Below are 16199 nucleotides of genomic sequence, written 5' to 3'. Positions count from 1 at the left end.
GGGGAATTAAAACAATAATTTCTCCGTGGGTAATTTGATGAATGTCACTAGCTTTTAAAAACAGTGATTTGGATTATTTGGAGGTTCCCCAAGTGCGCATCTTTAACAACTGTGTTATTAAAATAAAAATATTTGATATTTTGGCCAGCCACCTGCAGCCCTGCCCATCTGGGCTTTCTCAGCTACTGTGGGGCAGGTCAGCGCTCCCAGCAAAAGCCAGCCGACCCCTTGTGCAGTAACCCCTATCTCCGGTCTTGACTGTTCCAGAACCTCGTTCAGGCGATTCTCCTCCTCTTCCCCCTCTGTTGGATCTCCCCCTTCATCAGCATAGAAGCCTTCCGCCAGCGCCGCACTGGTGATAACCTCTTCCTCCACCGCTCATGCATTTCTCCGCTCCTTCTGCGGCAAAACTTGAAAACATTGTGTAAATTTCCCGTCTCCGGTTTTTCTCCAATTTCCTTTGGAAGCTGATCAACCTTTTACCCTCCCCATTCCACCAAAAGTGGTGGTCAAAGTTGAGCAGCCATCACCAAGTGGGGTGGTCAACGGTTGATTCTCATTTTGAAGCTTATTAGACCCCAAACATCACAGGACCCAGGGAAACACGGATGCAACTTGCGTCCCTGCTCCTTCTCCGTCTCCTTTGCTGCGGTCTCCCTCATCCCCCAGGCTCCTTGGACATCTCTTTTCTATACACACAGGTTTCCCTAGTTATCTCTGTCTCATGACTTTAAGTTCCTTCTGTAAACTGTCAACCCCCAAATTTTTATCTCTGGCCTCAACTCTCCAGCGAATTCCAGACTCTGTGTATCCAACTGCCTGTTTCCACATCATCACCAGGATTTGTAACAGACATCTCAAAACAGAATTCCTGCCCTTCCCCCCTCAAAAATCATGCCCCCCACCAAAGAAAAAAGTATGTCTATGTCCTAAGCCCCGGAAAGGGTGAAAGTGACCTTGTTTGGATAAAGGGTCTTAGCCGATATGATTAAGGATCTGAAGCCGAGTTCATCCTGGATTATTTGGGTGAGCCCTGAATCCCAAGGAAAAATCTCTCTGGGTGGCTGACATCGCACTACGCCCACTTCCATCCTGTTGAGCACCACTGATCTCTGGTATTTTGTGACGAAGGTGGGACAGGGAGGAAGGAAACAAAAAATCACACACACACGGGTACACACACCTCACTGCACTCATTCCCGTGCTTTAGACCTGACTTACGATTTCAGAATCTGTCCCATAAAGATCATGGTCTTTTCACATGAAAATTATTTAAGGAAGACAGGATAAAGATACTTCTAAGAGCACAAATATAATTAAGCTATGTGCTGTATTCTTTTTTTTATGGTTTTATTTATTTGACAGAGACACAGCGAGAGCAGGAACACAAGCAGGGGGAGTGGGAGAGGGAGAAGCAGGCTCCCCGCCGAGCAGGGAGCCCGATGCGGGGCTCCATCCCAGGACCCTGGGATCACGACCTGAGCTGAAGGCAGACACTTAACGACTGAGCCACCCCGGCACTCCTAGGTGCTGTATTCTAAGACAAGCTTTCTATAAATCATGTCCACACAAAGAGATGCAAGCATATTTTCTCCAAGCCTGTTTCTGATAGAAGCCATAAGTAAAACTAGTTTGAAGAACTGACACGGTGTGCAGTGCTGAGATTTGTAATCTTTCAGCACGAACTCGAAATTCAAAGATACAGATGTATAAATCCAGCAGAAGATGAAAGGATAAAATTATCACTTATGGAACTGTTTGGGTTGAGAAATGTCCAGAGGACGGGTATATTATCTAGCATGAAATGCCGAAAAATCAACCAACAAACCTTTCCACACTTCTTGAGCACCTCACTTGTGCAGGGCTGTCTGCAAAGTAGAGAGGAAAACAGGGGACAGCAACCCTCAGCAAGAACCTACCTAGCAAGGGCGGACAAGCTGCTGGAGGCATTTCTCCAGAGAAGAGGGAGAGAGGGTGGAACGAGACACTGCTGGGGGGAAGTGGGGTTTTGGGCGTGATGCCAAATTGCTCAAGAATGAAGAAAGGGACCTGTCAGTCCTGCTGGAACATTTCAGCCTTCCATGGCCCCTTTGTATATAGCCCAGCTTGACATTTATCATTTTATATATATATATATGTTTATATATATATAAACATATATATATGTTTGGGGTGCCTGGGTGGGTGAGTCGGTCAAGCATCTGCCTTCGGCTCAGGGCGTGATCCCAGGTTCCTGGGATGGAGCCCCACGTCATCGTCATCGGGCTCCCTTCTCAGCAGGGAGTCTGCTTCTCCCTCTGCCTCTCCCCCTGCTCCTGCTCGCTCTCTCTCTCAAATACATAAATAAAATCTTCAAGTATACATTATTATTAATGTAGTCACTATATTGTATGTTAAATTCCCAGAACCTATTTATCTTCCAAATAGAGGTTGGTACTCTTTCACCAACAACTGCCCACTGCCTTTACTTCTAGCCCCTGGCAACCACCATTCTACTCTCTGGAGTCATTACAGATAATTTTTAAATTGTGTGTTTGTGTGCCCGCGTCTATGTTTCAACCGTTTGGCAGTAGTCATGAGCATTGTTAAGAAAACTCTAGACTTTATCCATTTTAAAATCCCTGCCAAGTATGGAAGTTAAAAAAAAACCAACAATTTCATATTATTGTCTTAATTTGGCTGCCTAGGGAGACTGACAAGCTTTTATAAATACATTGGTATGTGTAATTTTGTGAATCGCCTGTAGATGTCTGTATTGGGAGGTGAAGCTCTACTACTGTAGTAACAAGTAAACCCCGAAATCTTAGTGGCGCAACAAAATACCGTTTCCTTCTCGGTCACGTCACAGTCACACGGGAGTCAGCAACTCTCCTTAGTGCAGCGATTCAGGGGTCCCCACATCGCTTTGTGATGCTGCCCCCTAAAACCTGTGCCCCTTGAGGACACCAGTGAGAGCCAAGCGACCGTCATGGTGGCCGCTGAGAACTCTAGAGACTGGGGCAAGCTCCAACCTCTGAGAACCAGGAGTCCAGTGGAGGGTAAAACCATGACTCTGGAAGCCAGTGAGCCAAAGAGAAATGCTATCAAGCCCGCGGGGTGGGGGGTGGGGGGGGGGCGGGAGAGATCCCCGAGAGGATGCGTCATGTCCAGAGCTGCCCTGCTGTTTGACGATTCAGGTATTTGGGGATTGGATGTTTCTCTAAACTCCTGGCCCCAAACTGCTAGCTTTGCCGGTACTACAGGAAAGCAAATTATGCCACAGTCTGCCCGCAGGCCCCGGGGATGGGGCTTGGCAGCAGGGGCTCGTGAGATCTTCCTCCCTGCTGGCCCCTGCAGGGCCCGGGAAGCAATTCTTGTGAATAGATTTATTTACAGAGTACACTGTTTGAGCCACCACTTGTTTCCTCGAACAGAAATGAACACTGGCAGAGGGCTCTGGAGGGCTGTGTAAATAGCTACTTTTATTTTCATTTAAGATGTTTATTCATTTTCTCAAAGAGAGAGAGGAGAGAGGAGAGAGAGAGAGCGCCCACAAGCAGGGGGAGCAGCGGGGAGGGGGAGAAGCCGACTCCCAGCTGAGCAGGGAGCCTGATGTATGCGGGACTCTCCCCCCAGCAGTGTCTCGTTCCAGCCTCTTTGGTGAGTCCATGGTTCACTGGGGCTTTGGTTCCAGGGCTTTGGTGAGACCATGGCTCACTTCGTTGAGCCATGTTTAGGTTCAAGACATGGAGACTCAACCAGAAGCAAAATGCTATTCCCATGCTCTACTTTAAGAATTGGTGTTTGAATCTGTTGGTTTTCCGTTTGCACCCTGGCATGTTCAAAAACTGCATTGTTAATATGCAGAATTTTAATGAGAAAAAGTACAAATTGCTGTGGAAAGTAAATTACATTGTCTATGCCACCAATACCTCATCTAGAGAAAAAGGGTGCTCTGAGCTTGCGAAGGTAGGTAGGGAGAAATCTAGATCTCTTTGTACACACACACATGCACACACAAGACCGTTCAGTATCTGAGGCATCATTATCTATGCTCGCTTTATTCCTTCTGAAAATAAAGTATAGTAACAGTAGTATAGTATAGCTATTCTGGTCTCTCTTTACACAGTAAGATTGTAAAACTTAGAATTCAGATTTAACTCTTTTAAAGGCAACGTTAAATTCAGACCGAAACTGCTGGCTCATACATCTAAAATCAGAACAACTTAAACACTTGCATTTATTCATCATAACGCATGCAGAACTTGGGAGACTACTACAGTGTACTAAGTCATTTAAAAAATATTTAGCCCAAAAGTGCATATTGCTTATGTCATATTTGTTTCTCTTCCTGGACAGAGTTACAGTCAATGTTTCCACACAGCCTGTGCAAATAACAAGCTAAGCTTGATATTCCTTGGCGAGTCACTTGTGTGGCCCGAAGGATAATTGAGCTTACCAGGGCCCAGCCTTTTCAGGCTGTATGTAAAAATCCTGTGCATTTTAACAAGCTGTATTTTTGGATGCGACTACATCATAGGACTTGAAGAAAAGAAAGCACTATACCAGGAAGCCAAATAATGAACTCCCCACCAATCGTGTGATACGCTAAACAGATTTTGCTAAGAAGTCAAACTGCACTGTCCTGTCTTCGCCTCTCCTAGCCCCCTGCTCCGTCCTTCCGTCTGCGGTCCCAAACCTCAGTGCACTTGGCCCCGTGGGGTGCTCGTCGAAGACGGATTCCCTAGAGCACCCGACCCTGGACTCCGCGGGACCGTGCGGGACCCGAGAATGTGCCTGTGACAAGCACCCGCCAGGTGATCCTAATGCAGGCGATCTGAATGCTCTCTGGAAACCACGCTTTAAAGACCCGTTTCTTCCCCTCGGAATCACATGAATTACCCAGACCTCTAGGTACCCACCATTTATTATCCGAATCTTCCCGAAGATGGTTTCCTCGGGTGCAGAATCCGCTTAGCTCTCTTCCTCTCAGCACGCCTGCCACCGAGGAAATCACCAGCATTCAAGGCATGATCAACATTAAAAAGAATTCGGTTAGTCATCACTAGTGAATCCAAAAAAAAAAAGCCCAACAGTACGTTCACCTTACTCAGAGGTTTCCAACACATTTTATTTGTAGACCACTGGTCTGTAGCTTTCTTTTGAGGACCAACATCTGTATAAATCCCTAGAAAACGTCCAAGGAATGTCATTTCCGAAGCAGCCTTTCGGGGTCCCGCACACCGTACTATGGCTTGAGTTCCAGCTACACTTGCGAAAAGGCTGCCTCCTGGCTTCTGATGGAGGACGGGCGCATCCAAAGGAAAGCCTCTAGGGGCTGTCCTTTCCGGAGGGGTGGCTCCCTTTGGCAAGAAGAGGATCTGTCGCCAGGGCTTTGGTGCCCGTAAACATCAGAGACTCGCAGGGCCGGCTGCTTTCTCTCTCAGGTGGACACTCGAAGAGTCAGCGCGCTGGTGCTTAGTGACTGCGATCCGTCCTTATGGTTTAGTGGGTTAAAATAGAAGGAAGCCTCTGTTTTTAAGTAACACAGATAAACACCTTTTTAGATTGCCTATTTGTTCTAGCACTACAAAATTTAATTCAAGAAAATATAGGCCCCATGAAAGACTTAAAAGTTTATAAAACTAAAATCTAGTTTTCCCCAATAAATTGTACTTTTAGCCAAAACCCTCCCAACGCTTCTAAATGATACTAAAGGGGGCATCTGATTATACAAGAGCAATAAAAAAAAATTAATATTTATTGAATAACAAGTTTCAGTTTGAGCTGCGACGTTGGCAATGCAGATTTTTTAACACAGATCACAAAAAGCGTGCACAAAAAAGTACTGGCACCAAGGACAAAATAATGCTAAGAATTCGGCTAAAGAACTGCTGAGTTTAGGAAACCAAAAATCCTGAAATCACTATACAAAATAGAAAATGTAGTAACCACTACCATCCAGAGAACAGTCTTTATTATTGATTATATTTCAAAATTATTTGTGTAGTTAATTATAGATTGGGTTGTAAATGAGTATTATACATGAACGCCCTTCCAGAAGGCCAATTCCCTGTGCACTAGAGAACATCTAATTACATTGCAAAAAGGATCCTTGCTTGCTGTCCGTAAAGAAAACAGTTAATGGTATTACTGTAAATATTAGGAAAGCTACAAAAAAAGAAATTAACTTTCTTTTTTTGTCCCCAAAGTGCTTTCCATGCAGAGTTAAGCACTTGCCTTGTTGAACTGAACACACTACGGGGAAAATGTTCTGGGTCAAAAGAGACGCTCTTGAATGAGAACGCTGGGCTTTACAAAGCAAGGACTGGAAGGAACCATGCAACCCTCTCGCTCTTGGGATACCACTGTGTCACTGACCAATTCCATCTTTCCAGAATACCATCCAAGACACTTACAAAAGACCAGACTGATAATGATAAATACGCACAAACTGAACAGACACCAAGTGCTATCTGACACCACGACGGGTATGTCTGTGCTATGGGAAAGCACCTTTAAAAAGAGCCTATGCGGCAAGAGATAAGTGTCTAAAGATTCAAAATGAATCAACAGTATTGGATAACAATATAATTCTCAACTCAGAAGCTGCCTCAAGATTAGGTGCATCTTCAGTTAATGTAACAGGAAAAAAAGGCAATGGATTTTATTTTATTAATTGCATCCACTCACAAATCGACCTAAGGTCACCAGATGTGTAGACACAATGAGATTTTTGTGGTCGTTTATAGTCTTTAATTGAAATGATGAAAAAGGAAATAGATCTATTTAAAAACAAAACCAAAGAGCTACTTGGGTCGAGATTAAGAGGTGGCCCCCGGGGTGGGGTTCACGTTCTGAGTGGCCACCTGCGGTGCGACTTCGATGATCCGGGGCTTGTCTATGATTCTGGCCGTGCGATTGCCCTTCTCCACGATCCCAATAATCCATGCTTGGTGGCCTTCCCCGTATTTGGGAGACTTGATCTCTGCACAGAACCGGGCGGCTTGCTCTCTCGGTAAACAGATTAGGAGGCCTCCTGGCAAAGGGAAAAAGAGAGAGAAAGGATCATCGTCCGTTGGGACGCCGGGCCGGCAGTTTCTCCAGACGGCCCTCCAGCCACCAACCCGTTTCTAAGTGAGCTGCCCTTTCTAGTCAACTGACTTCCCGCAGAGGACACGCTACAGCAACGCGCGGCTTCTTGGTGAACCACTATATTAAAGGGACACACACATAGTGAAGCTTCAACTGTGACAATAACCTCGTATGAATCACTGAACGCCGTGCAGGAGGGAGGTTTTTTTGAAGGCGCAGGAACATACATCGTAGCTACTTTCTTCTTCCCACACTGAGAGAAGTATTTCAAACCAAAAGAGAACTTTTCTTTTTTGACTTGATTTTCTACGTGGATTCCTCCTTTTATAAAAAAGACTTTCTGTATTTTTTTTTTTAACTTAAAAGTTAAGATCATGAAGAGGTGTATGCCTCAAAGTATCGCGGTCCTGTCACTGGCTCTGTCATCTTCAAAACAGAGAAAGCATAAATATTTTTACGAGAGCCTCCCTCACGACGTTGGTAGCTAGGACAGAAAATTTTATGTATTCCTAAGTAGAAATAACAGAGTCAAGAAAAAAATATGTATCTATACTTTTAACAAAAAGTAAAAACTTCTCACTTTTGAGTAAAGGAAACAGACGGAATCTGACGGTAATCTCTGCGGACTCCAGGCCCACCAGGCGGTGGGTGCCATTCCAGCCCGATGAAGGACCAACAGTTCCGTGCCTGCTTGGAACTTTCTTACTAGAAACTGGATTGTAGTTTGTTGTTGTTGTTTTAAGGACAGGAAATTGAAGGGTCCTGTACAGAGGCCGTGGGAGGCCTACTGGACAACCGCAGGCCCTCCCAGAGAGCTGGTGGGTGGGCAGGGCTCTGTGGCCCTCGCCTCTGCTGCACCCCCAGAAGCCCACTGAGGCACTGCTGGCATTCCTGCGGGCCAGGCCCACCCCAGACCGCCGCAGTCAGGCTTCCTGGGAGTCAGGTCTAGGCACCGGTATTTTTACATCCCCAGATGATTTCACTCTTTTGTCAGGGAAGGGAAACTACAAAGTTAGAAAGAAAAGAGAAATATGAAAAACTGAAAGGAGCAGGAGGATATCCAGGGTGAAACACAAGAGTCCAGGTAAGGGGCACTCTGGAGACATCATATATCATCTCATTCTTAAAATAGCAATTTTGGACATTTTCTTCAAGGAAAACATATACCATGTTCAATGTAACGGAGAGGGATCACAGTTCATTCAAATGCTAAGTTTCCCATGAAGGCCGAGGAAGGACCCATTTCCCCATATTCTCCCTCCCTCCAGTCCTGTCACCAAACAAAACACTGATTTCACGCTGTTGGATCACACACAGACGGGCAGGAGTCAGGTGACCTGCAGCACCCGGGGGGAGCTGACAACATTCATGCTAAGGCGGCCAAGGTTATCTACCAGCACTGACCTCACACACAGTGGGGTCGTGCTCACGTACTTGGCTTCTTCCTTGTCAGAGGACTTTCCGTTAGCCTCGCTAGTTTAATCCTCAGATCTGGGCCCAGGATCCTTGTACCTGATGTCTCCGGGCAGGTCCCGTGCATGAGGCCAAACATGTTTCCACAGGCCTTGCTCACAGCAGCCATCTTGGCCAGGACAGGAAGGTTGTGGATCACGAAGGACACCTCGTTCCTCTGCTGCTTGGCCAGGTTCTGCGCGTGACCCAAAATTCCAAAGCCCGTGATGTCAGTGGCGGCGTGGGCATTGAACGTGTGCATGAGCCCCGCAGCTAAGAGAACACAGAGGAGCCGTTTATTATCTGGTGACATAAATGAAGATGGAGGAGAAAGCCACCCTTCTTCAACTCAAAATTTTAAACACACTTTGATGTCAAAATTCCTAATTTGTCAGGGAGGTGGCACATTGGAATAATGAAAATGTAATTTCTAAAAAAAAACCCAACCAACAAAACAACAAAAACCAGAGTGAATTTTTGAAAGCTGATTTTTTTTTTAAAGGTTTTATTTATTTGGGATAGAGTGAGAATGAAGAGAGATTGAGAGAGAGCACAAGCATGGGAAGAGGGAGAAGCAGGCTCTCCAATGAGCAGGCAGCCTGAAGTGCGGCTCAATCCCAGAACCCTGAGATCATGACCTGAGCTGAAGGCAGACACTTAACCAAGTCTGAGCCACCCAGGCGCTCCTGAAAGCTATTCTACAAGAACCATTTAGAACTATCAGCAGCTTCAATCAACAGTAATTTTCCAGTGAACTAAAAAAAAAAAAATCTGTCCAGAAGAATCAGATCTAAGCCATCCTAAAATCAAAGAACAAGACCTTTTAAGACGGACCTAAATTCAAAGCATTCTTACTACAAGTGAATTGCCTAAAAGGTTAATTTTCTAATAAAAAAATAGTTCTTGGGGTGCCTGGGTGGCTCAGTTGGTTAAGCGACTGCCTTCGGCTCAGGTCATGATCCCAGGGTCCTGGGATCGAGCCCCGCATCAGGCTCCCTGCTGGGCAGGAAGCCTGCTTCTCCCTTTCCCACTCCCCCTGCTTGTGTTCCTGCTCTCACTGTCTCTCTCTGTCAAATAAATAAAATCTTCAAAAAAAAAAAAGTTCTCGAAGTAGTTTCAAGGTTTAAAGAAAATTGAGCAGGAAGTACAGGAGGTTCCCGTATAGTCCCCGCCCCCTTCTCCCATTATTAACATCTAGCATTAGTGAACTACCTTTGTTAAAAGTGATAAGCCATTACTGATGCATTATTAGTAAATGAAGTTCATAGTTTACATAGGCGCTTACTCTTGATGTTGTACAGTCTCTGGGCGTTGACGAATGTGTGACAACCATCAGAGGATATACAGACAATTTTCACTACCCTAAAAATCCTATGCTCCGTCTATTCTTTCCAGCCCCCCCGCCCCAACTCCTGGTAACCACTGCTCTTTTGACTGTCTCCATAGTAGTGCCTTTTCCAGAACATCAGAATTGGAATCGTAGAGTGCTCTTTTCAGATTGGCTTCTTTCACTCAGAAATATGTTTTTAAGTTTCCTCCATGTCTTTTTATGGCTTGATGGCTCACTTCTTCTTAGAACTGAGTAATATTCCACTGTCTGGATGGACCAGTTTACTTATCCATTCACCTACTGAAGGACTTCTTGGTTGCTTCCAAGTCTTGGCAAATATGAATAAAGCTGCGACAAACATCCGTGTGCAGGTTTTTGGGTGGACAGAAGTTTCAGTTCAGTATGATAAATACCAAGGAGCACAACTGTTGGATCATATTAGTGTTTATTGTATTACTATGTGTGCTATAAGGACTTTCTCCCGGTCTGTGGCTGGCCTCTTTTATTCTTCATGTCTTTCATGGAGCAGAAGTTTTTTATAAAGTCCAATTTGTCAATTTTTTCTTTAATGGATTGTGCTTTCAGTGCTGTATCATTAACAGTCATCACCAAACCTAAGGTCACCTACATCTTCTCTCAGGTTATCTTCTAGGAATTTAACATTTAGGTCTATGATCCATTTTGAGTTAATTTTTAGGAGAAGTGTAAGGTCTGTGTCTAGATTTGAATTTCTGCCTGTGAACGTCCAGTTGTTCCTGAGCCCTTTGTTGAAAGGATGATCCTTTCTCCATCGAACTGTCTTTCCTCCTTTGTCAAAGATCAAACTCTGTTTTTGTGGGTCCATTTCTGGATTGTGTATTCTGTTCCACTATTATTCTTTGACCAGTATCACACTGTGGCAATGACTGTACCTTACACCGTCGTCAAACTGGGGTGGTGTCTGTCCCCCAAATGCTCTTCTTCAACACTGTGTTGGCTGTTCTGGGTCTTGCCTCTCCATATATAAACTCAGAACCAGTATGTCAATATTCACAAAATAACTGGCTAGGATTCTGAACAGGACTGCACTGAATCCATACATCAATTTGGGAAGAACGGACATCTTGACGATATTCTTTCTATCCCTGTACCTGGAATACTTCTCCATTTATTTACATCTCTTTGACTTCTGTCATCAGTTTTACAGTTTCCCTCATATGGAGCATGCACATACTTTGTTAGATTCATACTGAAGTATTTCATTTTGGGGGGAGTAACAAAGTCTAATTTTTAAAAAATTAAGTACCTCTTTCTCATGAAATGAAATACACCCTATGTTTACAGGAGTACCCTGGGAGGGAATGTGTGTTTTTTTTTGGCACATTTTCTCTTTTTAGACCAACATTTCTTACTTAAGTGCATTCTCAGCAACAGAGGTGGAGAGAAGAATCGACATTTCTGGTCCATCACGGCGGCCGAGCAACCAGACATCCCATTCTATTAACGCGCCCAGGGCAGGAGGGCAGCTGATGACATTTAATAGAAGCCAAGACGTGCACTTCAGAAGCTCTTCCCAGTGCCATCTTGGGGGAACTTAGAAGACCAGAGAATACAAGAGGACACGCCAAATCCTAGTCAGTAATAGGTATCAATCACCACCTCCTCCCTGCATAGGGATTACTATTGCTAATGTTTCCTACAGGAATTTTAATGGAACACAAGCAGCAGAGAAGGGTAGTACACTACGTCGAACTCCTGTGTGCGCAACGAAACCCAGCTCCAACCACTACCACCTTTCTGAAGGGGTCTTGTCTATCCCAGCCTACTTGTTGGGGAGTGGGGTGGGGTGGATCACGTTAAGGCAAACCCTAGTCCTACTACTTCGCCTGTAAATATTTTGATATGTAACTCTTAAAGATAAAAACTTGTTAGGGACAGGCGCCTGGGTGGCTCAGTTGGTTAAGCGACTGCCTTCGGCTCAGGTCATGATCCTGGAGTGCCGGGATCGAGTCCTGCATCGGGCTCCCTGCTCGGCGGGGAGTCTGCTTCTCCTTCTGACCCTCTTCCCTCTCGGGCTCTCTGTCTCTCATTCTCTCTCTCTCAAATAAATAAATAAAATCTTTAAAAAAAAAAAAAACTTGTTAGGGACACCTGGGTGGCTCAGTCGGTTAAGCGTCTGCCTTCAGCTCAGGTCATGATCTCAGGGTCCTGGGATCGAGTTCCACATCGGGCTCCTTGCTCGCTTGTACTGTCACTCTCTCTCTCTCTAGCAAATAAACAAAATCTTAAAAAAAAATAACTTGTTAACCACAATACCACTGTCATTCCAATGCAATTAATATTGTATGTAACAGATCTCTCTTAAACCTCTGAATTTTTAACAGTTTCCCCTTTTTCTCCCCCATGCCGTTTGTTGTGCAAATGGATTCACCTGTTCTGTAGAGGCTCCTGCTTTCTGGATTTGGCTGTCTTCCCTGATGGTGACATGTTCTACTACCTTACATAAAGCCCATCCTGGCAGACAGGTCCAAGGCTCGATGAGATAGATTCAAGTTCATTTTTTTCTGGCAAGAGTATACTTCATTGGCAGGGGTCAGGGGCACTTACCACCTTCACCTGAACCTTTCACCTAACAGTTTTTGCAGCTGCTGATGACTGTTGTTGAGTTTCCTTAAATCAAGGGGGCAGCAAGAGTGGCAAGTGTGTGATTCAATCATTTTTCCTGCATTTATGAGAAGTGACTATTCTAAAGAATTTGCATTTCCCAAAGTACAGTCCACACAAGAAAGGTGAAATATGTGATTGATTCATTTATTTTCAGAATGTGTTGGTGGCTCTAGCAACTTCCAAAGGTGGCCCAAAATGTTAATTATCGTTAGGGTCTCACTGGTGTTCAGACAGTCGCTATGCTACAGCTGGCTTCAGCCACTCTTCTTCTTGATGTTCACATCGCTCCTCTCCCCGTTTGACTGGTGGGAGCCTCCTCAAGATACAGTGTGGTGACACGACCCCCTTGGTTGATACCTCCATTACTTTCAGGCACAGGAGGTCCCAGGCTTATCTTCTGTACTTCCTTTCCCAGAGTTGGAATCAGCCGTTTCCCCAAGGAGTCCTGGCACTTTTTCATGGGAAATGTTAACTTTCAGATCAGAATCTGGGCACTAGGAGTTCATTACCACTAGCTTATCGCTGCTTCTAGGCCTTCTCGACAGACGCGGTAATAAACATTTTTAGGGAAAAAAAAAAATCCTGAGTTCATACTGATAATTCCAAAGTAAAGATTACAGTTATTAACTTAGCTTCTTCGGTCTTACTTCTTTTTATTCTTGAAATCTTTGTTCCAAACTGTATTAATTTATCTGTTTTATCATATTATCCCAATATTCTCACAAACAGAAGCCCACTGAACAATGATACATCTTTGTGGGGTTTTGTCCCGAGGATACATATTGAAAATATCAGGCTCAAAGTGATTTGAAATAATTCTTCCCCATGTGGTTTTGCCACTAACTTGATATATGTTAGGCAGCTTTTTAAAAAATTTGGTTTAGGGCGCCTGGGTGGCTCAGTTGGTTGGGCGACTGCCTTCGGCTCAGGTCATGATCCTGGAGTCCCGCGTCGGGCTCCCTGCTCAGCGGGGAGTCTGCTTTTCCCTCGGACCCTCCCCCCTCTTGTGCTCGCTCTCTCTTTCTCTCTTAATCTACCTATCTCTCTCAAATAAATAAATAAAATCTTTTTAAAAAGCAAATAAATAAAAAATTTAGTTTAGAATTGTAAGCAATGCTATTTTTTATATAGTTTTTTTAGCCAGAGAAAACATTCATTTTGAAGGCAAACTTCAGAGGTCTACTTCCTCCCTATTCCCTCTTAGATCGAACTATTTTTATTAGTGATTTATTTTCCCCTTGTTCCTTTTTGAAAGTATAAAATACATATTACTCACATATGAACATACAAAATGTAGCACACCACATACGTCCTTCTGTCCCTTTCTCGTTCGTTATCTTAGAGCGTCCAGGAATAGAGATCTTGCATTCCTTTCAATGGCTGTCTAGTATTCCACTGTATGCACGTCGACTAGACAACTCTGTGACCTACTGTGGACGTGTGGACTGTTTCCCTCTTTTGCAATTATAATCAGTGCTTCACTGCATAGTCTTACAGACATGCCATTTCATATTCTGGCCACTGCAGCTCTGCGGCAGAGTCACAGAAGTGGGACCATTAGTTCAAAATACATGCACACATAATTTGGTAGGTATGATCACATACTCCTCCATAAGCTTCTGCCATATGGTCACCACCAGCAGTGTACAAAAGTAAGGATGTGGAATCTGAAATGCTCAAATACGAGGAAACTGAAAATTCATACAAATAAGAATCAATCCATTACAAATCCCTTACTGTTAAACGACTTAATTTGAAGAACCAGAAAAGGGAAAAAGACTACTTGTACATTGTAAGTGGCACAGGAATAGAGAGGAAAAGCCTTGGTGGTAAGTGATGAGAGCCTCTCCTCTGATGAGTTAAATTATTACAGTTAGGAATTAAATAACTGAAATAAGAATTAAATAATTACAATTTCACTTTGGAATACAGCCAAAGAAATATTCCTGGAATGCAGAAAACAAACTATGAAAAAATCTGATCCCCCAAAAAACTATTCAGGAGTCAGCAAGAGGTAAATTAATTATGATGTATCTCTGGTGGATCATCTAGGCATTAAAAATTATGTGTTCTAGGGTATATAATGTGAAAAAAAAAGAATTCAGTAATATTAAGTGAATAAAAGCAGATTCCAAATACAAATAAAATGTATGATAACCATTAGTTGAAGACATGAACAATAAAACAATAAAACAGTAAGCCACCAACCAACCACAGGAAAAAATCCTGGAAGAAGACATAAATATACAATAACAGAAGCTGTTCTGGGTGATGAGACTATGGATAAAGTTTCTTCTCTCCTTTTTCATTTTTTAAGAACTTCTATAATCTAAATCTATCGAGATTCTCCCAAAATCTAAATATTTTTACAGTAAAAAAAAAATATATATATATATATAAATAAATGGGAAGAGAAAACACATTACAGAAATTTTTTGAATGTAGCAGATCACTGTATGTCGTGGCATGAAGGCCCCCTGGGAAATTAGTGAGCACCGTCCAGAAAATCCACAGCACTGACCTCTTACACGTTGTAACCAGAAGCCCGGGCCTAGAAAGTTCTCAGCAGGAACAGTAGACCAGACAAGTCAGTCATGGCATAGAAAAGTACATAGTGGTGAAAATGAATTAAATGTAAGTACATACACCAGGAGTAACGCTCAGGAACATTAAGTGTGAACCAAAACAGCAGGAAAAACACATAGGTAGGATTCAAATAAGCAAAAACAAAAAATAACTAACTGCTTAAAGATAGAAGTCTCTGTGATAAAAAGACTTTACAGTGATGACAATGAACGTGAGCTTCAGAGCCATAGCTGCTCCTACACAGGAATTCAGGGGCGGACTGTGGGAGGGGCACCTCTGGGCTTCCAAGGCCGGGCTCTGTTTCTCATACCAGACGGTGTTGCACTGCTGATCCTTAAGCCCTGCACAGATTTTATAAAATTCTTTTGTATCAACTTGGGATCTCATTAAAAAAAAAAAAAAAAACTGTTTTCACGTTTTTAAGTAACTTTATTTTTTCTTAAAGATTTTATTTATTTATTTGAGAGAGAGAGAATGAGAGATAGAGAGCAGGAGAGGAAAGAGGGTCGGAGGGAGAAGCAGACTCCCTGCTGAGCAGGGGGCCCGATGTGGGACTCGATCCCGGGACTCCAGGATCATGACCTGAGCCGAAGGCAGTCGCCCAACCGACTGAGCCACCCAGGCGCCTTTTAAGTAACTTTTAAATCACAGTGTCAGGCAAGATCTTTTAAGATCCGCTGGTCAACCCTAATATTTCTTCTTTTAAATAACTGAAGTGTTACAAATATTTGGCTCAAAGTCATTTGGAGAAAGGTGAAGAATAGAGGGGATAAGACAAAGAAAGTGCATTCAAATCCATTTCTTTTTTTTAGAGAGGGAGAGGGAGATGGAGAAGCTCAAGCATGGAGCCCAGCTCGGGGATCGATCCACAACCCTGCGATCATGATCTGAGCCAAAATTAAGAGTCGGACGCTTAACCAAGTCAGTCACCCAGGCGCTCCCCACATTCAAATCCATTTGATTGTCGGCTCAAGGAATCCTGAAAAACTAAATGAGTGATTTTTTTTTTTTTTTTTAATTTAAGTAGGCTCCATGCCCAGCATGGAGCTCAGTGCAGGGCTCGAACTCACAACCCTGAGATCAAGACCTGAGCGGAGATTGAGAGGCAGAC

General features: G+C 43.7%; 1 protein-coding gene across 8 annotated transcripts in view; it reads right to left on the bottom strand.

Moving 5' to 3' along the window:
- Nucleotides 1-5089: 5089 nt before the first annotated feature.
- SEPHS1 (selenophosphate synthetase 1) overlaps nucleotides 5090-16199 on the bottom strand; it is a 30221-nt gene continuing 19111 nt past the window's right edge. For 2 of the 8 annotated variants that reach the window (XM_027592100.2, XM_027592098.1), the window contains exons 8-10: nucleotides 8587-8799; nucleotides 6849-7018; nucleotides 5423-5476 (exon numbers count right to left, since the gene is read on the bottom strand). In XM_027592100.2, coding sequence (XP_027447901.1) covers nucleotides 5423-5476; nucleotides 6849-7018; nucleotides 8587-8799 — 437 coding nt within the window. Of the gene's footprint in view, nucleotides 7019-7654; nucleotides 8079-8478; nucleotides 8800-16199 lie in introns of all 8 variants that reach the window. The other 6 variants (XM_027592102.2, XM_027592099.2, XR_003519691.2 and 3 more) reach the window with 6 other exon arrangements.

The sequence above is a fragment of the Zalophus californianus genome, chromosome 9 (genome assembly GCF_009762305.2).
Source record: "Zalophus californianus isolate mZalCal1 chromosome 9, mZalCal1.pri.v2, whole genome shotgun sequence".
Lineage (NCBI taxonomy): Eukaryota > Metazoa > Chordata > Mammalia > Carnivora > Otariidae > Zalophus > Zalophus californianus.
This window is presented reverse-complemented; position numbering and strand designations above follow the sequence as displayed.